Source organism: Homarus americanus, unplaced genomic scaffold, assembly GCF_018991925.1.
Source record: "Homarus americanus isolate GMGI-L3 unplaced genomic scaffold, GMGI_Hamer_2.0 scaffold57965, whole genome shotgun sequence".
Taxonomy (NCBI): domain Eukaryota; kingdom Metazoa; phylum Arthropoda; class Malacostraca; order Decapoda; family Nephropidae; genus Homarus; species Homarus americanus.
In genome coordinates, this window is record NW_024725031.1 from 4,145,634 (window position 1) to 4,168,021 (window position 22,388).

The 22,388-nt window shown below is 37.8% G+C and overlaps 1 protein-coding gene across 3 annotated transcripts; it reads right to left on the reverse strand.

Annotated features, from left to right (window-relative positions):
• Positions 1 to 57: 57 nt before the first annotated feature.
• On the reverse strand, positions 58 to 21,976 carry LOC121864664 (epimerase family protein SDR39U1-like). 3 transcript variants are annotated; one of them, XM_042363803.1, is made up of 7 exons: positions 21,774 to 21,975; positions 18,956 to 19,091; positions 18,589 to 18,695; positions 13,917 to 14,056; positions 13,653 to 13,720; positions 10,276 to 10,422; positions 58 to 4,485 (listed from the first exon to the last, which is right to left on the reverse strand). In XM_042363803.1, the coding sequence occupies exons 2-7, from the start codon at positions 18,963 to 18,965 to the stop codon at positions 4,049 to 4,051; spliced, it is 909 nt and encodes a 302-aa protein (XP_042219737.1). In that variant the 5' UTR covers positions 18,966 to 19,091; positions 21,774 to 21,975; the 3' UTR covers positions 58 to 4,048. The 3 variants fall into 3 exon arrangements, with proteins under 3 accessions (XP_042219737.1, XP_042219736.1, XP_042219738.1); XM_042363802.1 differs by lacking the exon at positions 18,956 to 19,091; XM_042363804.1 differs by lacking the exons at positions 10,276 to 10,422; positions 18,956 to 19,091 and having other exon boundaries at positions 21,774 to 21,976.
• Positions 21,977 to 22,388: the final 412 nt, after the last annotated feature.

The window sequence follows — 22,388 nt, forward strand, 5'->3', positions numbered from 1 at the left end:
ATGTATTTCTGAAATGTTTGTTACAATCTATTACACAATGTCAAATGAAAATCTGACTCAAGTACTAGTTGTAAATTTTATTTACATATTGTACAATGCAAGCAATTTTGTTTAAATCTTGCCATAAAACTTTTCAAGATAATTGTTACATTTTTGTAAAAGAAAACTTTGAGTCTTCACCTTACCCACATCAATGAAAATGACTCCCTAACTTGAATATATAGTAATAAAATGTATCCATACTGAGTTGGTAAATATATCGCAACAAGATTTCTGGTGGCTTTGATAATTAAATCAAAACTTTTTATAATTGTTTAGAATTATGGCCCCTCTGACTTCCTGCAGTGAGGGACTTGATTACCTGCAGTGGCAAACACTTGTTTCAAACTGAAGAGCTTCATCCATAAATAGTACATACTACTACAGTATCTATATTTAATGCCCATGAATCACATTCTTAATTTTACCATCTTTATTTATTCGTTTCCTTAAATGATCTACTGCACATAACAATATACGGGTACAGTAAGCCCTTCAAATTCGAGGGGGTTAGGTTTTCAAAATGGCCACGAATAACATTTGCTGATAGGGGAATGTAATATGTTCTACTTAGGCCAGACGGGAAAAGAACTTATAATTAGACTTAAACAATGTAAATAGTGTTAGGACAGGCCAGGAATCCAATGCTCTGTTGATTCATGAGATATAATAAGTATTGCATTGACTGGGATAATGCCTCCTCAATATTACCTTGTAATTCAACTGTCAGTAGGAACATTATAGAATCTAATCTCATTAAACATACCCGAATCTGTCAACATGAATTTGAGTAATGGCATGTACAAATTGGACAACTTTGTGATTCACAAGATCTGTAACCAGGTGAAAGGGTTGGGTCATTACCTTATGACCTGAATATGATGGATACCTGCTGTCCCAAGGGATTTCATCTCACTCTCCTATACTGTATATATTCGCCTTGTCAATAATTACTCCTTAGTCTGTACTCACCCCTGAAGGTGTGAATTACATGAAAGCGCTTGAGAACTTCGTGTTTCCTTGTCTCCTATGTGGTTATCAGCATACACTCCTCGCCATTGCATTATGCGCGGGGTCGCACGGACACAAACAAGATGAAATATTAATCTCGGAAGTTAACAAATTTTCGGTAGTCAATAGGCCTTCATTTTCTCTTGATACACTCCTGCAGGCGTGAAGGAACTGACTCTGCCAAGTTGTGGATTATTTGTGGGTCTAAATTATTCCACTCCTCATAAATCGCTGCCTCCAGCTTGGGGACGGTATTTGTGTCCTTGCCTTGTAGACGAAGCTTGATAATGCTCCACTTATTTTCTATCGGGTTAAGGTCAGGCAAATTGCTTGGTCAATCACTTATGAGGTCTGCCTGACAATCAACAAGCCATTGTATTACAGATTTTGCTGTGTGACATGAGGTACCATCCTGCATAAACACATCAGCGCGGCATTTTTCAAAAGACCCGGGCAAATAATCACAAAGCAGCTCCTAGTAGTTAAATTGGTTCATCATCACATTCCTAGGTAGCACAACAAAATCACCAGTTCCAAAGTACAAGAAGCAACCCCACACCATTAGTGACTCAGGATGCTTAGTAACTGTGCTAAAAGCGAACTTGGGGTCAAGCGAGTCACTCCCGGGGCGCCTGTACACATTGAAAGTAGACGTCCAGTAAAAGAAAACGTTGCCATGTCACACCACAGCAAATGCTGCCACTTGGTCGTATCCCACTGAGTGTTAGCCTTGGAAAAAAGCGATCCTAAGCTGCCTCTGGACAAGGATGAGGAGTGGCTTCTTGCATGCGCGGTGACTAACTACTACAGGTCGTCATGAATGTGGCGGTGAACGGTCCTTACAGAAACATAACCTAGAAGTACAGGGTTTTTTCTTTCATTTCCCGTGCAGACAGACGTGAATTAGCATCAAGTTGCCTCTTTAAGAACAGTTAACGTGCCTTGGGAAGTTTTCCGAGCCTTCCCTGGCCGTCCGCTGTGTACTGGTATTGCCAACCCGCCGTCATCTCGAAATCGTTTAATCCAAATCTGAGCTGATCATTCACTTACACCAAGAATTCTTGATATTTCCTTTACAGGTTTCTTGCCCTTATGCAGACTAATAATTGACACTATCTGCTCTTTTGTTAAATCTTTCCTCTTGCCCATTGTGGTAAAAAAGGCAAAGAAACAACGGGCGTTGTGGCAATAAATAGGGGCTGTCGGGGGGGGTTAAACTCATAAATCTTCAGTCACAAAATTTATGCGGGCAACTGGTGAACTTTTTTATCGCTGGCTGACTGGTCCTCGAGTCTCCCTTCGCTGCCAGACGTACAATGCCTGCCTCAGTCCCAGCTGGCTGGTGTGGAGGGGTGTGAGACACTTCAGCGAAGATCACTTCCCGTTGGCCACCTCGTGCATAATGCAATAGCGAGAAGTGTATATATACTGTATATACAGGGTGATTCAGCAAAGAGTACATTAAATTGGAGGATGAAATCCTTGGTGTATGGGGGGCGGGGAGCATTGCTAGGGAATCGGCATCACAGCTGGTCTTCGTTACTATGGTGAAACAGGGAGTGTACGCAAATGGTGACTGTGTTAAACTTTCACTTGGTTTTTATTTACTGATTTGGCAATACTGTACAGTATTTTTTATTGGTATTATTTTATTTATTCCTCATATTTCCTGGTACTGCATATATTAAGAAAATTGTGGCTACAGGAGGAAAATACACATGTTTTCTTTTCTTAATTACTCCCTGCAAAAGTGGGGGTGCATCTTATATGGTCCCTTTTACACTATATCATTATTTATCATTTTTATACATTTAGTACATTCGCTGTAGGCTGAAGTAGGTTTTACTGTATCATGTGTCTGAGGTGTCTCAATCTAGCGAACTAGTTTACTAAATCGAGCAAAAATTAAGGGAAAAAAATACCTTTCGCTAAATCGAGAGTACAGTACACTATATCGGATTCCGTTAAATTGAGAGTACTGTACCTGTATACTGTACTATAAGACAAATTGACTAGTATACAATTTGTGTGATTCCAAAATTCTTTTATATTTTTGTTATATATCTTAAGTGAAAGAGCTAACAGATTTCTTATCATTCACAATAGTTTTATCGAACACAAAATTTGACGACAAGGCTTTAAAGTACGTAATGTTAAAGATGTACAGAAAACATTTAATAAAACACACAGAACTGAATTACCCAAATTTGATACTGATTCTTAGTATTCATTGGCTATTGGATTACCTCTGCCATTTAGGAGCAATAAGGAACATCAATTGAGGTGAGTAAAGTACAGTAATGCATGACATCGAGGCCTTTTGAAAGCCATGGGTGAATAGGAAATAATTACTCAATATAGTACTTGTATATGGAATGTGAAAGCAATTTGCATGGAAGAAAGACTTGTTTTTGGAAAGATGTTGAGAAAATTTACCAGTCGAGATAAACAGCATGGACAAGTTTCACTGATGAACAGATACAGAACTGAATGAATGCGAGGGAAGATGGGCTGGTGAAGTTAAAATAGGCACTTGGACAAGTCTTAAGATGTGGTTTCTTGGGTGTAATAAGAGTGCTATAGTATAGTTTTTTGTTTTTTCTCAATACAAATGCAGAGGTCATAAACTACACCTAATTTAGCATGAATAATAAAAACCTGTACGTGTCATACATAGGATGTGATACCAATGAGTTATGAAACTCAAGGTCAACAGTTAAGCTTACCACAAACAATTCATAACTGCTCTAGGTGGTTATACTAAGCTCAGTTACTTTACACAGTTTAAAAACATATTCTTTTTCTATAAGTCAATGCAGCTTTAGATTAAAACTAAAGGATGTCTGCAGCAAAGTGGCTATAGTATAGGCCTACATTATATAAAAATATAATTACTTGACCTAACTGCAGTGTTAATAATGCTCTTTTTTCCAAAATGTGAGGTGGAAGGCTGAACTAAAACAGCCCTTAATGTTTCTTTACGTAACCTGTCCTAAGCTTAAATATATTGTTCATCTGCATATATAAGTTTTGAGAATTCCTTTGCTGCTGATGTAATATTTGGGTACTTAAATGAATATCCAGTTTCAAGGGCTTTTTTGGGGGTTACTTTCTGTCCTTCAGTCATAATTTTACCCCGTTCTTCATTGAATAGTAAGTTTACTGCAAAAGTGGGTAAGGGTACAAAAGATGGTCTCCTAAGAGCTTTTCCAAAAGCTGTAGCAAATTCTCGGTTTGTTATAATCTGTGGAGCAACTCCATTGACAATTCCAATAACATTTTCTTTCTCAATTGCATGAATAAAAAGACCAACTATATCTTGAATATGGATCCAAGGCATTGACTGATTACCACTTCCTACTGGTCCCCCAAAGCCCATATAAAAAGGCAAGATGAGCTGCTGAACCATTCCACCTTGTCGACCAAGAACCACTCCTGAAAAAAATAAGCACTGTAATTTCTTTTCTAATGGGCAGTCATGCTTATGGGACCCACTTTCATCTAGGTGAAATTTGTTTAAGTACTGTACAGTAATAGATCATGGAGCACTAATGTCCTTGAAGACCATCGCCTTTTATTTTTCTTAAAAACCTTGAGACTATTCTATTTTGACTGATTAATTAATCAGAATACTTACTTTTACAAATAAAGATGCAAAGACCTTTAATTTGCTTTTCTATCCTATCCTCTCATCTATCTAGAAAAGATTATTAAGTACAATACTAGTTTTCTTTGTTAGATAATCTTTATAGACACCCTCTGTGTTTATATCTCGCTAATGGGCCCCATTTCCTCATAATGCCTAGTTCAGTACGTTCTTTGTCTTTCTTTTATAATCTTTTTGGATTTGGCTGCAACACCTTCAGATACTTAACTTTACAATTACCAAGCCTTTTTTCAATCCATTATCACTGGTATGTTTCCAGATTTGTTAACTCTTTCAATAAGAAAAACTTAAATACTAATATAAATGAAGCAGACAGCTAGAAAGTTGCTTCATACATGTGCCATCTAAAGAGCAAGGAACTATGGATAGGGATAATACCTCAAGATCAAGAAATATGGAGTTGATCACAGAAAACTAAGGATAAAAATTAATGTAAGTAGGGTATTGGATTTAGCACACATCGAAACCTAAAGTCCTCTCCCCATAATTTGTATTAATTAATTATTATTACTAACTTTATTTTTTGAGGGGGGGGGGGGAGGAGCATTAAACTACAGGTTGTACCTCTCTAGTCCGGCAACCTCGGGACCTGACTGGTGCCGGACCATGGAAATTCACCCTTTTCCTGGATAGTGACTTGGCTTGGAAGCACTAGCACCACTTTCTCTGCTTCATGGTCTCTTTGAAGACATATTGAAGGGTTAAATGTCGTACAGTAGCTTCTCAAATTTCGCGAGTTTTTAATTCAACGTTTTCTATTTGAACACAAAAAACAACACATCTAAAAATTTTGACGGCGGAAACTCGAATTTCAACGGGTTTGAACGGCCCACCAACGTTCAGACGACGTGCACAATCGTGTAAACAGCGTCATTTCTCTTATGTACAAAAGATTCATTATTGTTTATTACAGAGTCTTTTTGATTGAATTAATGTTTGTGTGTGCAAAATGAGCAATACAATTCATTTATAATACGTAAAATATTAAAACACGAGGAAATGAGACAGCATTGTTTTCGTTGATTACAAAACCAGTGACTGACTGGTTCTACATATAAAACTGAAGAAAATAAGACCTTGGTTGTAGCTGTAGTAAAATTAATATGGTTGTTTTAAGTAATGTTAATAAATGGAACAATAGAAGTAGCTAAAGATAATGGTAAAGAAAAAGAGAGATCGAGTATGTAAGTGCGCACACGTGAAAACATATCGTCATTACTTTACATAAGAATATGAAAGCAACACTTATTTACTGTTCATATATATTTTAATTAATGTTTCTGAATTTGTTTTTATTGAATTAATGTTTGTGTGTGCAAAATTAACAATACAATTTATTAATAATACATGGAATATTAAAACACACGACGAGACGGCTGCCGGCATTGTTTTTGTTAAAGCTTACAAAACCAGTGACTGATTGGGTCTACATATAAAACTGAAGAAAATAAGACCCTGATTGTAGCTGTAGTAAAATAAATTAATATGGTTGTTAGAAGTACGTACCTGTAATGTTATTTAATGTTAATAAATGGAACAATATAAGTAGCTATCATTAATGGTAAAAAAAAAGTGAGACTGCGCGTATGTAAGTGTGCACATGTCGTCTTTGTCATGATCGTAATGACGGCTAACCTGTTAAACTAATAATCCATATTACGCTTACACGTCCACAAAACATTCCGAGTCTCCCAGTGGGAATGTCCTCCGTCCCCCGTTTCTCTGATGACGTCATCGAGATGTCGTATGTTTGGTGACGGAAGTTTGTAAATTCTTTCTGCTACCGAGAACCTGTAAACCTTTTTTTTTCACCTATGATTAGCAGAGACTCTGATAATCATAGTGAAATTGTGGTAGGGAGGTTAACTGAGGAATGAGTTGATATTCTTGGAAAGGAAACTTTAAAATCTGCTCCACGGGTGTTGCAGCAAGACGTTGCGTGTTGGGACCTGTTGCCATCCAACCTTTTATCTATTTAATTCTTGCCTTTGATAGCTCAGTCAGAGCATTGTTTGTAAAGATAATAGTAGGGAATGAAACTGAGTTCGTAGTCTCAGTTTCAAATGTCAGAGTGTTACAGTAACGTAATTCAGTGAAATGGTTGAGTAGGTGGAATCTGTGACTTTTGCCGCGGCTGGTTTTCAAAATCTGTGAGCCGCCACGCTTCCCTCCCACAGGTAGGTCACTCCACCTTCTCCGTGTTGTATTCACCATTTTTAAGTGATTTGACCTAACTATAGTTTGTTTGTACAAGTGTTAAAGTAATGTAGTTGATGTGCTTTGAGTGAAGTATTTTATGTCCTTAGTTAATGTCCCTTTGAAACGTTGAGGTTCGTTATACACCGTCAGTGAGCCGCCACGCTTCCCTCTCACAGGTCCCTAACGCAGCCTAGGCTGTGTCTGTAGTGTGGATGACGCATCCACTAGTCTTGGGAGATGTCTGAGGTCCAGTGGAGTCGGGTGTCCCCATGAACCCCAACCGTCAGAAGCTCCACTACCACCCATGGACCCCATAGGAAGTAGTATTCCCCTAACGCCATGCCCTGTGGTGAACCCGGATCGTCAAGCCCACAAACCACTGCCAGCCCCATCATTGGTGGATGAGTACAGTATATAGCTCTGTAAGGCTATTTGTGTGGTGGTGTTAGTCCACCGGAATTGTCGGAGTGTTGGAAAGTGTCACTTGGTAATGAGACTCCCTTGGCGGCCGCTGGAGTATTACCCCTGGGTTATTGAGTGTTGTACTGGCAGGGGTCACAGGTTTATTGGTGCTAAGGTGCTGTGAGAGTTATGTGCATTTTGGTGTGAGTATACCCAGTAGTGGTGCAAGTAAATTGAGCCTGAGGGCAGGGTACCAGGAGTTCCTGTTTTGGGTGAATACAACATCTTTTCTGTAACCATTTTTGTGTTTAATAAACATTGTACTGTATTTGTATGTGGGTCTATGATTCATCTATAGTATTCACCGTTGTTCTCTCCCAAATACTCGATACTATATTTACATGTACCCATTGTCCTTCCTCTCACGTCACGCTACCAGGTCAGCTTGTGTTGGGCATTCTTACAATTGGTGGCCTCAGTGGTGCAGCAGCAAGTAGTAACAACCAGCGCTCTTACATCATTACTCTACATAAGAATGTGAAAGCAACACTTATTTACTGCTCATATATATTGAAGGGTTAAATGTTGCACTCTATAGACAAGCAGAGAGAGAGAGAGCAGCCGAACTGCCGGATGTAAACAAACCTTAATTTCCCGCGGCTTTATTTTTTTTTTTTACGGGGATTAGCTCACCCGGGTATAGGTCACTGACCCACATTGGGGCCTGAGGGGCAAAAATTTAATACTCCTGTAATCATAATAATAATAATAATTCAGATTGGTAAAAAAAAAAAAAACAACAACTGCCTATCTACCTATTGGACAAACTAAAATCGTTCCGGACCACAGAATGCCAGACTAGAGAGGTACAACCTGTACTAATCTTAATGTTCCCCATGCACAATTGACCAACAAACACTGTGTGCATTACAGTAACTATGAACAAGATATAATAATAATAATAATAATAATAATAATAATTAACGGTTTATTGAAAGAGCTTGGCAGCCAGAAGGCTGAAAATATACAGTTACATATTTGGGGAATAGGTTTCGAATTACAAATAATATACAAGTAACATAAGTGATACAAATAAGATCTATAATAACTAGATGGGGAAAAGCTCAAACTACAGTGCATTTCAACATAGTGACAGTGCAAGAAGTAGTATTTACTGGGAGTGAATACACTGGTTTATTACAAGTTATTGATAATTTTTACAATGGTTGGGACTGGGGTGTTCTTATAGCGATCAGTTCGTGCACGTATGGGCTGGATGCGGTTGTGGTGTCGAACAGCAATTCTCGGGCTATACATTACAATCTGGTGTATTAACCTTATTTTTTGTACCCTGAGGCCGAGGAGAAAGTGTATAACAATAACTACTGGAATCTGAAGTGAAGATTCATTCTACCCTAAGCTAATTATCATTTTCAGCTTTTCTGAGGTGCTTCCTGCTAAAATCAACAACGAAACTCATTACTAAGACAATCATAAAATCCATAAAGTGTGAATATTAAAAATTTTTTGCTGAGCAGACTACACAAGAACAATGTGTTGATGGAATAAGTGCACAAAACAGACTGAGGCACATAGGGATGTGGAGGACATGGTTCCGCAGTCAGCTGCAACTATTATTGGCAGCTCTTTCTATTAGCTTCCATATGGAACCACTCCCAAAGGATATCACCAAACCAGAGTGAATAGTATAAACTGTGGGTGAGCAGAGACTACAGAAATACATGTTGACAGACCAGGGACACACAGAGCCCCAAGGCACATTGGGGTACAAAAGTAGGCAAAGTTCCTTACTCAGTTGCATCTAACTTTTTCAGCTTTCCTGCCATGCTTCCTAATAGAACCAACACCAAAAGTCACTGGTACAGCACTAAAAGTGCCACAAAATCACAAATATTGAGACTAGTACAAACTACAGACGAGCTAAGACAACTCATGAACAGGGTAAATATGGAGCAAGGCACACAGAGAAATGACTGAAGATGTGTGGACAAGGATGAAATATACCAAGGTGGGCATACACTCAGGTAGTGACTATATCATTAGTCCTCATGTGAGCTACCATAATTTCATACCACAAGTTCAAGATTGTGGCCTTTTTCTGAAATTATATCTACATACTGTATTTGTCTAATACCCCCAAAGTGTTGAACAAAGTCAAATTCCAAAATTGTGAGGGTTAACGGTCTTAAATAAAAAGATATTTGTAAATATCATATTAAGTAACAGGACGAAAGAAACCATATATGGTAGTACAGTACATTAATAAAGTAGAGTATTGCAGTACCTAATACACTCATTACCAAAATTGACCTTTAACATTCAGCTGGGTCATCAAAATAGCCTAAACACCAGTGCCAAGTTCCAGACTATGAAAATTTATAGATACTGTACTAAGACAACTGGCTCGTATACCCTATTTTTCAAAATGGAAAATTAAAAATGTGAATTATAACGAAACGCTTTTTAATAAGACGTCTTTCTACCCCACTAGACAAACAAAACAAGGAAGCATGATTTTTAACATTAAAACACCACACTACTGAGGGATCTATTGTCTTGGAGGGGATTGAAATTGTATACCTGTACAATAATGTATTGAATTATGAATCCTACAAGACTTTCACAATGCAATATGACCTTAGAAATCTGGGAGTGATAGCAACGCTGTGAATTTTCTAATTTTTTTGACAAAAAGTTACTCCTTCTCTGGCAGTGGTGTAACCAAGAGTCTCTGGGTACCCAGCAGTCCCATCCCTTGAAATCACTAAGCATTTCTAGGTGGAAATTATCAAAACATTAACAATGTCTAACATGTCATTTGTGGGGACTGAATTACTTACATTGCCCTTATTACAATACACTTGAACAACCATTTGAAATAAAGTAAACCTCAAAGAGGTTTTACTAGAGTTAGTAATCAAGTTGAAAGCCCATACCTGTTCTTATCTTGACAGTTCTTACACCAAGATCAGATGGAAGGTCTGCTGCACTTTCCCAGTCAGAACAGAGACGAGACAAAAAATCAAAGTCCCCACCAGGACCATCCTCAGTAAATACCTCATCTTGGCTTGGTGGGTAGTAACCTAGGAGATGCATCTGATTCAGCATTTGAGGAAATTTGAACAGTTTACACAATTAATAATTTAACTCGATACAGTCTCTCCTCGACTTACGACGGGGTTCCGTCCCGATGACCAAGTCGTAAGTCGAATTGGTCGTAAGTCGAAAAGGTGAAAATAATACATAGAAATTCTAAAATGGGTGTCTCTTTTTCTTCTCGGCACCATGAGAACTCTCACTTTTACGCTTGCCAGCCATTTTAAAGAGAATTACAAACAAAAATTTTGACAGTACACAGCGATCACTAACGTCTGGACTCGAAAATACGTAATGTGAAACATATTTTATACGACCATGGCCGTCGTATGTCCGGGGTGTCGTAACTCGAGGAGAGACTGTACAGTATTACAATAACTTAAGAGAGACAGTTCTGACTCAGGATATAAGGAAACAATAAAAATGTTAGACCATTTAACAATCTAACTCAAATTAATTGACTAATACATTGTATATGCAACATGTGTCTTTTAAAGACAATACTAATTCCATAATTAACCCTTGTCACACATTTCATAAACATTACCATATCATAAGATTATTTCTTACATTGAATACTGATAAAAGCACACAACAGTTTATATAATAAATGGAGGGCCGATGGACTTATAACATTTTAGGGTTGAGTTGGATGAAACTAGTGAGGTGCGAGATATAGCACTGCTAAGTGTCCCTGCGCAGTCTGCTGTTAAAGAAGCATACAATAATTAGTGGCTGAATGATACTATTTAGGCACTTAGCAGTCTTTGCACCCAGGTGACTCCAGAGTTGCCTCACACACCAATGAGTGAAGTATTTAGAATAAGAATTTTTGACTCCAAAGAAGGTAAACTTCTTGTGGAAACCCAAATTTCACAAATACTGTACAGGTTGTACCTCTCTAGTCCGGCATTCTGTGGTCCTGAAACTCCTGTGGTCCGGAACGATTTTAGTTTGTCCAATAGGAAGATAGGCAGCTCTTTTTTTTACTTATCTGAATTATTATTATTATTACTGGAGTATTAAATTTTTGCCCCTCAGGCCCCAATGTGGGTGTGACCTATGCCCGGGTGGGCTAATCCCCTTAAAAAAAAAAAAAAAAAAAAAACACCCGGGAAATTAAGGTTTGTTTACATCTGGCAGTTCGGCTGCTCTCTCTCTCTCTCTCTGCTTGTCTATACAGAGTACAACATTTAACCCTTCAATATATATGAGCAGTAAATAAGTGTTGCTTTCATATTCTTATGTAGAGTAATGACGACATGTTTTCACATGTGCACACTTACATACGCGCAGTCTCACTTTTTTTTTTACCATTAATGATAGCTACTTATATTGTTCCATTTATTAACGTTAAATAACATTACAGGTACTTCAAACAACCATATTAATTTTTTTACATTAATTTTACTACAGCTAAAATCAGGGTCGTATTTTCTTCAGTTTTATATGTAGAACCAATCAGTCACTCGTTTTGTAAGCTTTAACATAAACAATGCCGGCAGCCGTCTCGTCTCCTCTAATATTCCACGTATTATTAATAAATTGTATTGTTAATTTTGCACACACAAACATTAATTCAATAAAAACAAATTCAGAAACATTAATTAAAATATATATGAACAGTAAATAAGTGTTGCTTTCATAATCTTATGTAAAGTAATGACGATATGTTTTCACGTGTGCGCATGCGCACTTGCATACGCAATCTCTCTTTTTTCTTTACCATTATCGTTAGATACTTCTATTGTTCCATTTATTAACATTAAATAACATTACTTAAAACAACAATATTAATTTTACTACAACTACAGCCAAGGTCTTATTTTCTTCAGTTTTATATGTAGAACCAGTCACTGGTTTTGTAATCAACGAAAATAATGCTGTGTCATTTCCTCGTGTGTTCTTATATTCTACGTACTATTAATGAATTGTATTGCTCATTTTGCACACATAAACATTAATTCAATAAAAAAGACATTCAGTAATAAACAATAATGAATCTTTTGTACATAAGAGAAATGACGCTGTTTACACGATTATGCACGTTGTCTGCACGTTGGCGGGCCGTTCAAACCCGTCGAAATTCAAATTTCAGCCGTCAAAATTTTTATTGATTTATTTTTTTGTGTGTTCCAATAAAATATGTTAAGAATTAAAAACTCGTGAAATTTGAGAAGCTACTATACGACATTTAACCCTTCAATATGTCTTCAAAGAGACCATGATGCAGAGAAAGTGGTGCTAGTGCTTCCAAGCATAAGCACAAGTCACTATCTATACAGGAAAAGGGTGAATTTCCATGGTCCGGCACCGGTCAGGTCCCGAGGTTGCCGGACTAGAGAGGTACAACCTATATTGCATCTGAACACTCAGTTCTGTGTTTAGTTGGGACTTTGTTCTAGGAAGGAGGGAGGGAATCCAGGGCACTCATTTCATCCCCTCAGCTACAAAATGGATTTTATACTTCAATCCACTTAAAACTTACTGTAAATGTTCTAAATTGACATTATTCTTGATAATTCATATAACCAGAAAGTAAAAAAGTAAAGAGGACTTTAGATAGTTGAAAAATTACATAATGGTACAACTGATATAAAGAAAGAAATGTTAAGAACAGGGACAAAAAACACATTCAAAGAATATCTTACAAAGATGACCTTTGGTGGGAATTCTAAAGTTATTTTACTTACAATAAAGGAGGTAGCAAATACAAATAACAAAGATGATCACAAAGTGTTTTACACATTCAAAGTACAACATGATGGTAGTAATAATGGACTTCAGATCCAAACAGAAATCCACAGGGCTCATTTACCCCTTGTGAATGGGGGTCCCTGAGCTGAATAAGATTGTCTGGCATTAACCAAATAAAATATAAAAAGTGGTGTCTCCTTAGTGAAGGGACTAAACACCATTAAATGGGTCAACTGTCATGAAAATGCACACTGTAGCCATGACTATAGCTCACACTGGTCCTACCAAAAGTTAAAAATGGCTGGAAAAGTGGTAAATGTTGTCTCACACAATGCAAATCAAACTGGCCTTAACTTAGGATTGGGACCAATTTGGAAAGGACCCCAATCCTGTACTGTCCAGTAGTCAGGCTAGTGTGGAGCCAAGTAGGATTGGAACTTACTTGACCAGTCTCTACCTCACAAACCATTAAAAACACAATTAACATAATCTTCTTTAAGCCTTCAAGTATAATGCTTACCAACTCCTGATGCTGAAACGAACACCTTGGGTTTCGTGCTAGAGTGCTGAATGGCCTCAGCTAAGTACCTGAGGAAATTATTTAAATAAATTTTCATATCTGAAATGGAACTACAAAAACAACTTTGTTTAATACTTCTACACCATCTGATTCACTAATCAATATATCTTATGTCAATGTGTCACTGTCTTTATTCTAAGCAAGATATTTTAAAGAAAGGCTCTTCATAAAACAACAACATAGCACATTTATGGTAATTCTTACTTTGTTGTGTTGACACGTGATGCCCAAACATTCTGTTTAAATCCTTCAGTCCATCGTCGCACAGGATCCAAAACATTTTGACCTGCGAGACTGACTACTGCTGTGGTAGAATCTGGCAAACCTTTATTACTGAAGTCACTCTGCAATGTAAACAAATTATTACAGTATTGTTGTGGTAATATTTAGTTATTAGTTAGCTACAAATAATTATGTATTCTATGGAAAATTTATAGGTTTATACTAAAAGATCCTTTGTAATTTTTTATACCCGTAGTCCTTGGCCCAGCGGTTATTTTCACTCATGGCTGGCCCTTGATGAACATTTTCCTGATTTACCGTGTTACCACAGATTAATACGAGTTGTGATAACTAGCACTTATTAAGGAATATATAAAGAAGGCTTGTGTTTAGAAATGATACTTTGTACTTATTTGCTTGTTATTCACTTAACAATGTAACTCCCTTAATGCATATGCTCTTTCACAGGAACTGTGTGATTTTCTGCTCATTAAAGCCTCAAGTAAGGTCAAGCTGTTGTTTCATTTCAATTTAATGAGTAGGTATCAAGATGGAGAGATACCTGAGTGCCTTGAGGCTGACCCAAACTCCCCTACTGCTTCCAAGGAGTGGCTCCACTGGCACCAGACTTTCAGGAATTTCTCCGGTGCACTTCAAAGGACAACTGAAAGTTCGAATCTGTTGGACCTACTCACAAACTACATGGCTCTCCAAATTTACGAATATATAGCTGAGTGCACAACATACAACGATGCCATACACACACTCCAGAAACTTTGTCAAACCCAAAAATTAAATCTTTGCAAGGCATGTACTAGCCACTCGTTGCCAAGAAACAGGTGAGACCCTAGATCAGTACTTACAATCATTAAAACTCCTTACTAAAGACTGTAATTTCAAACAGGTAACTGCTGTTCGGGCATGTGCCAATTATGTGAGAGATGCCTTCATAAATGGCCTAGCCTCTCATGCTATGACGTCTCTTAGAAAATAAAACTTTGGATTTGCTGACTGCCTATGAGCAGACATTAAGCCTTGAAATGGCCCAGAAACACTCAGCATCATATATATACAACCTGCTTCTTTAGTTAATGCTGCAGTACATGATCCCCAGAAAGTGCCTGATAAACCTTCTCACCCACCCCAGCGAGTGAACAAGAAACTGTCTCTGTGGCTGTCTCCAGCCCTAGTCGCTGTTTCTTCTGTGGTTTCAGTAGGCATCCTCACACACAATGCCCATCTAAGGATGCCATATGCATGAACTGTAGGAAGAAATGGCATTATGCAAAGATCTGCAGATCTAGGCAAGCAAATAACTTCTCCACCAACATCCACTCTGCTTCGGTGACTATGATAGCTACAGTTGCTGGTGCTACACCTGCCAGTCTTACCAAGGCTGTACGTATGTTCAGGAATAATGATATACCTGTAAACACCTTGATGGACACGGGACGCTTGGAGAATTTTGTGCAAAATGACATAGTGAAGATGAACTTGGAAAAATTCCCTGATGAAGGTGAGGTATCTATGGCTGACTCATCTCTATCCTCAAAGATCTAGGGTACTGCAAGGTTGATCTGGAACTTCAAGGTGAAATTTTTCCTGATATCAAACTTAAGATTTTGCCAGACCTGTGTAGTGATGTGATACTAGGTCATGAGTTCCTGCGACATCATACCTCACTAGTGATGCCTTTGGGGGATCTAAGCCACCTCTGAAGCTGTGTGGGTTAGCAGAGGTGAAGATGCCCTGCCATCTCTCTTCGGTAACATAACCCATCGCTATTAAACCAAGACAGTACTCGGAGCCTGATAAGGAATTTATCAACATAGAAATCGGCAGGATGTTAAAGGAAGGAGTAATCAGGCCTAGTAAATTCCCTTGGAGAGCTCAGGTGTTAGTCACATCTGGGGAAAATCATAAGAAGAGAATGGTGATTGACTACTCACAAACCATCAACAGATACACTCAGCTGGATGCTTATCCTCTGCCAAGAATCGAAGACATGGTGAATGAGGTTGCCAGATACAATGTGTACAGTACCCTAGACTTGAGAAGTGCCTACCATCAAATAGACATTAGGGAGGAGGAAAAATTTTACACAGCATTTGAGGCAATAGCCAAGCTTTATGAATTCAACAGAATCCCTTTTGGGGTTACTAATGGTGTGGCAAATTTCCAATGTGTGATTGATGGAATTATTTAGAGAGAAGGACAAAAGGATACCTATGCTTACATTGACAACAATACTGTATGCAGAAAGACAGGTGAACAAGACAGAAATTTGAAGCATTTCATGGACATAGCTGACAAATATAACCTTACTCTGAACAAAGACAAATGTGACTCAGTTACGCTCCATCAGGTTACTCGGGTATGCTATATCCAAAGGTGAGATACGTCCCGACCCTGAACGTCTCAAGCCTCTGATAAAATTGCCTCTACCAAAAGATCCTGCCTCCCTCCGTAGGACTACGAGGATGCTGGCTCATTATTCCCGCTGGATATCACAGTTCTCAGAGAAGATTCACCAACTTGCCCACGCCAATGGATTTCTCTTGCCTCCCACTGCTGTTCAAGCCTTTAAAACCCTGAAGATGGATATTGCTGATTCGGTGATCCAAGCTAGTCCATTCACTGTGGAAACTGATGCTTCTGAGCATGCAATAGCTGCTACTTTGACTCGGAATGGGCTCCCTGTTGCCTTTTTCTCATGGACTCTCTCTAACTGTGAGCAGAAGCACTCATCAGATGAAAAGGAAGCATACGCTATAGTCGAAGCTCTAAGGAAGTGGAGACATTATTTATTCGGCCACCATTTTAAGATCATAACTGACCAGCGCAGCATTGCCTTCATGTTCAATACTAAAGCTGCCGGTAAAATCAAGACATAATATACCACCCTGGCAAAGAAAATGTCCCGGCAGATGCCCTCTCACGTGTGTGTGGCTCCACAAGTGATGTTGACAAACTGAAGGTGCTACATGATAGTCTGTGTCATCCTGGTGTGTCTCGAATGGCACATTTTGAGCGGTGCCGGAACTTACCATACTCTATTGAGGATGTTAAGAAGATGACTGCTGCCTGTCAAACATGCTCTGAACTCAAACCTCAGTTCTTCAAGCCTTATCCAGGAATGCTTATCAAAGCAACACAGCCCCTTGAAAGGCTAAATCTAGACTTTAAAGGCCTTCTTCCATCGCGCACAAGGAATAAATATCTTCTCTCAGTGGTTGATGAATTTTCGAGGTTTCCATTTACATTACCATGCTGATCTGACTGCAGCCACAGTGATAAAATGTTTAGAGCAACTGTTCACTGTATTCGAAATGCCTGCTTACATCCATTCGAACAGGAGAACGTCTTTCACATCTGAGGACTACTTGCCAAAGAAGGGTGTGGCAACCAGCCGTACTACATCGTACAACCCTCAAGGAAATGGACAGGTGGAAAGATATAATGGGATAATCTGGAAGACAGTTATGCTTGCAGTGAGAACTAAAAAGCTAAACGTTTCTCAGTGGGAGATGGCGCTACCAGACGCTCTTCATTCTATAAAGTCATTGTTGTGTACGGCAACCAACTGTACTCCTCATGAACGACTATTCCTTCACTCGGGGAAGTCTACATCTGATCAGTCCTTACCCCCGTGGCTTACTTCCAAGGGCCCTGTCTATCTGAAGCGACAAGTACGGCACAGCAAGAGCGATCCCCTCGTGGATGAGGTAGAGATTTCAGAAGCAAATCCCGAGTATGCCCACATCAAGTTCCCAGATGGAAGGATGACTACAGTATCCTTGAGACATCTTGCTCCCAAGCACACTGTAGAAATGTGCATTTACTGAAAACACTTATTCTCATGTGTTTACTACCTTTCTCCCCCCCTTTTTTTTACGGGGATTAGCCCACCTGGGCACAGGTCACTGACCCACATCAGGGCCTGGGGGCAAAAATATATTAATAATAAATAATAATAATATCAATAATATCTTTTATTTTTATTACAACAATTAATAAAATTAATAGCAAATTAATAATAATAATAATAATAATAATAATAATAATAATAATAATAATAATAATAATAATAAATAAATAAATACAAAAATGAAAAAAAAATAATTCAAGAGTGAGAAACGATATACATTATGTATGTTGTGTTGTCCATGTAAGAGAAACAATTGAGACCTGCAATTGTGTGTAAATGAGGCAGAAAGTCAGGTCAGCAACCTGGGACTTGGTCACAATTTTCGTGATGCCATATGGCAGCAGGGTCTACCATTAGACAACACATTATGCTTCCAATATCTTCCCAGGCGGTAGTACCTACCTATTTGGTAGCTGCTTACTACCTATTACCTGCAAATGAATCTACTTAAAATTATCTAATTCTTTAACAATACAATAACCCTGGCCACCAACAAACATCTCAGTAACTGTTTGTTCTTCTACACAAAACAGCTACTGTACTGTATTGATAATTTATAACAAAAACTAGGTTTGGTAAAACTTGCCAAGTTTATTCCTTATCAATCTTCCACTACCTACAGTACTGTACTTGCTCCATATGTTAATGAGGAGTTGTGTAATAGTTATACAAGCCAGAAAACATCTACCCTGTATTGGACTTATAATAAATTCATTGTTCACATACCCAAGTGATTCTGTAAGGACCAGGTTTTCTGGACACAGCCAATACATCATAACCTCGATGTCTTAAGCTGTTGCACAGAGCTGTTCCTATAAATCCAGTACCTCCTCCTGCAAAACACAATAGTGTAGGTGTAGTTCATATATTATAAATTTCACTTAAACACAATTCACAAAAATGCAGAACTCCCATTTGGTCTGAAAATCCAATGAACAAAAAATTAGGAGAAATATAAATTAGCATGACTGCCCATTAGGGACAGTGTGGATACAGCATACTGTATACTAAGCCTTCGATACGCAAGGAGGCAGCATAACCGGTACTGCTCTCGACAGCCTTCACTTCCCCATGTTGTAAACGTAAGTAGTACCTGTACCCATTTACAGCTGGGTGAACTGGAAGCACCCGGGAATCAAACCACTGATCCCCAGAACAGGAGGCAAGTGCTGTATCCACTCGACCGCTGCGCTCCATTATGATGCTGTGTTGAGGGCCAAAACACAAATCTGGTAAAAAGTACAATACAATAGTCTGTATTTATCAACAGATTTAAGGCTTATAACAGCACCAGTATATATAAACAAGAGTTGTGAATAATTGAAATAATTTTCTTTACTGAAATGAATCCCGTCTAATCATTTTTTTAATTCTCCTCATTGTATGCAATAACAGCAGTATCATTTTCTTAACCCAGGTACAAACGTATGATATTTAGTACTTTTAAATACCTATTAATTCTCTCATTAAAAACTCTGATGAGGTACAGTCTGTAAAGTATCTGTCAAACAAAAATCTACTTCCCAAAATAGCTGATCTGTTTAAAAATGGATGCTACTTTAGTTGAACTTAACCTAACTTGACTTGACCTAACCTAAAAATCTTGTAGACTGCATGCTATAGTAGCACTTAAAAATGACTTGAAACTTCTAAATACTACATGAAACTTAGTTATACAATACTGTAGCTATAGAATAATTTATTTTATCTTATTTTCTCTAAATGTAATATTTAGGAATACAGGTACAGTATATACAATTATTTAGTTATTTAAATTTCCATATACTGTACTGTACTGTACTGTACTGTAATGTTCTTTGATTTATCATAAATAAGAAGAATCAAGAAAAGCTACCTTGCCTACCAGGTAACTATCCGAGGATGAAAGTAATGTACAGTACAGTACTGTACTTTCCTCAACCTTATATTATTACCAATATTATTTTGGGTAAGGTTACGTTACATTAGAATTGGTTCAATTGATTCAAATGGAAAGGATGGTCACTGACTTTTGCTGCCTAGCATTTGGATTCAGTCTGTCCTTCACTGTGAAGTGATTCTCAGCTGATGCACAAACATGGTGTCATTGTGAAGCATGTAGCTAGGTGACAGTCTTTATACTAATATACAGGTATGGGGCAAATGATACTGGTAATACTTGACAAGTGTGGTCTAGCCTTAGCAACAACCTGACAAAATTTTTCCATGGAAAATAAAAAGTTTCTTATCTCAAGAAATAAGAATACAGTACTGGAGGAGATGGCTAACACCAAAATAAGTTGTTCGATTTCATTCATTCTTTTTCCATATGTTATCATTATAGTAAGCATCTTAGAACAGGTGACAACTTTTTATTTAATTATAAGTATTTTTTGTAGTTTTTTTAGTTTTTCTCTACAATCATAATTCACCTGTAGTGAGAAGGCATGAAGGATGCAGGAAAGTGCGAGGCAAAACACGATGAAAAACTGATTACACGACACTAAAATGATGTCTCCATGTGTGCGTGTTGTCATATGCTGAGTTTCTTTACAATCGACCCACTCGGTCCCAGCATACTATCATGTCCACAAAATAAGTAAAATACACCATGACACTTCAACAAAGTTGCTTTCATTGGTACCAGATATCAAAATAAGTACTTTCTGTTCAACATGGCGGGGGGTCGGGAGGCGAAGCCCCCCCCCCCCCCTGATTAGGCACTTAGGTGAGGTTAGATAAGTTTCTTTGGTTGGTTAGGTCAGGTTCTAGTAAATGTTGCCTCTTTTAAAATACTTACAATTATAATAAGGGTAAATGTGCTGAATTTATAAATTGTTTTTTATGAAAAGCTGAATTAATAAATTCATTTTTTATGAAAAGTCAGTGGATGTGAAGTCGAAAATAATTACCCATTTCTTCAAAGGCATTTCTGGTGCAAATTACAGATAAGCTAGATATGTAGCATTTTATTATGTACTGTATGTTCATACGTGGCGGTACACACCCAGAACATTGAACGACTGTGGAGCTCCCCTAGCTAGGTTAGGTTAGATTCAAGACTTTTTCCGATGATTTTTTATTTGTTTTGAACACCTTTTACCTTATTTTGGTAAATTTATAGTATTACACAGGTTTTTATTTCGATATTAAAAATAGGTTTTCCTATGTATTTTGATGAGTTTCGAACGAATTTGATATTCATTTCCACTGGAAATCACATGTTTTGTAGATAACCCTCCCACTCCCCCCCACCCAACAATCATAATGGGAAAAGTTGGATTTTTGTTTAGAATAACATAACTTATATTACCAACCAACAAGGAAAACCAAACCTAACCTAAACCCCATCGGAGGCCTGGAGCAATGCGTGAGCAGGGGGTCAGAGCGAAAGTAATAATCTTGAAAAATTGATATCTCGGTTATCCTTAATTTCCGGTGGAAATATCAAAGAAGAAAAATGTTATAGATTTGTGTAAACATTACGAGATACATATTTTTAATACGGAAATAAAGACCGGTGTGATACTATAAATTCACCAATAGTTCTATCGATTTAGTGTAGTGAATTTCCGGAATTCTGTGGATGCTGTAAACTGCATCATTACCATATTAAGAACTTCTAAGGAAAAAATGATTGAAATCAAACAATTCCTTCTGGTGGTAGTGCTGTTGTCAGACATTACCGTTTTTTAGGCAGTGGATAGGTTAGGAGAGCCAATTTTAAGTAATTTGCTAGAGAAATATCATAGAAGTGTCTTAGAATTTTCTAAACTAGAGATTGCAAAAATAAAATTCTTAAGATTCCCGTGTTGTGCGAAAGTAAAAGTTTACCCAATTTACCGTTTAATCATTAGGGTGAATATGCTAGGGTGCCTAATCTTCATGTGATCCAATTAAACATAGTGGTGCATTAATAACACAGTATTTACCAACAACAACAGTCCCAAGCTGGCCAGCCATATTGACTTGTGCTTATGCTATTTTGAGATCCAGATGCAGAGCAAGCACAGAACACAATACTGTACTATATGGCCCCAGCAATAGTGTTACAGCAGTTACACAACCAAAACTCTTGGGTCTTGCTACCACCACAGGCCACCAGCACCACACTCAACCACACACCTAAGTTCCAGGCAAGGCTAAACACAAGACTCATACCGCTGTATTTAACAAAACTTAGACAACCCAAAATATGAATATTGTGAATAAAGTTTAAATAATACAAATCCTTCTCCAAATTTAATACAGAGCACTACACATTTGCTATAATTGTAAGGTATACTGTAGTTGTACTTACCATTATAGAGAACTAGTGGTGATCCATTTCACTAAAATAGTTTTTTTAATTCAACAAATTTATTGACAAAGTTTGGAGTACAGTTTGCCTGTTCTGAGTAATTACCCAAATGTAGCCAAATATAGCCGGAATAAAGTCAAATAATGGTCCTAGATGAATAAATCGGACTGCTAATCACTTCTCGACTAGTATTTGGTGTCAGAAAGTCACAAAAAATTGGTAAACTTAATTTAATCTGAGTTAATAG

Coding starts and splice junctions, on each gene's coding strand:
- LOC121864664 (XM_042363802.1), bottom strand. CDS start 21,804: ATGGCTGGCCAGCTTGGGACTGTTGTTGTTG. Junction 14,057..18,588: donor GTCCTTACAGAATCACTTGG/GTATGTGAACAA, acceptor TTTACATTGCAG/AGTGACTTCAGTAATAAAGG. Junction 4,486..10,275: donor AACTGTCAAGATAAGAACAG/GTATGGGCTTTC, acceptor TATTTTTTTCAG/GAGTGGTTCTTGGTCGACAA.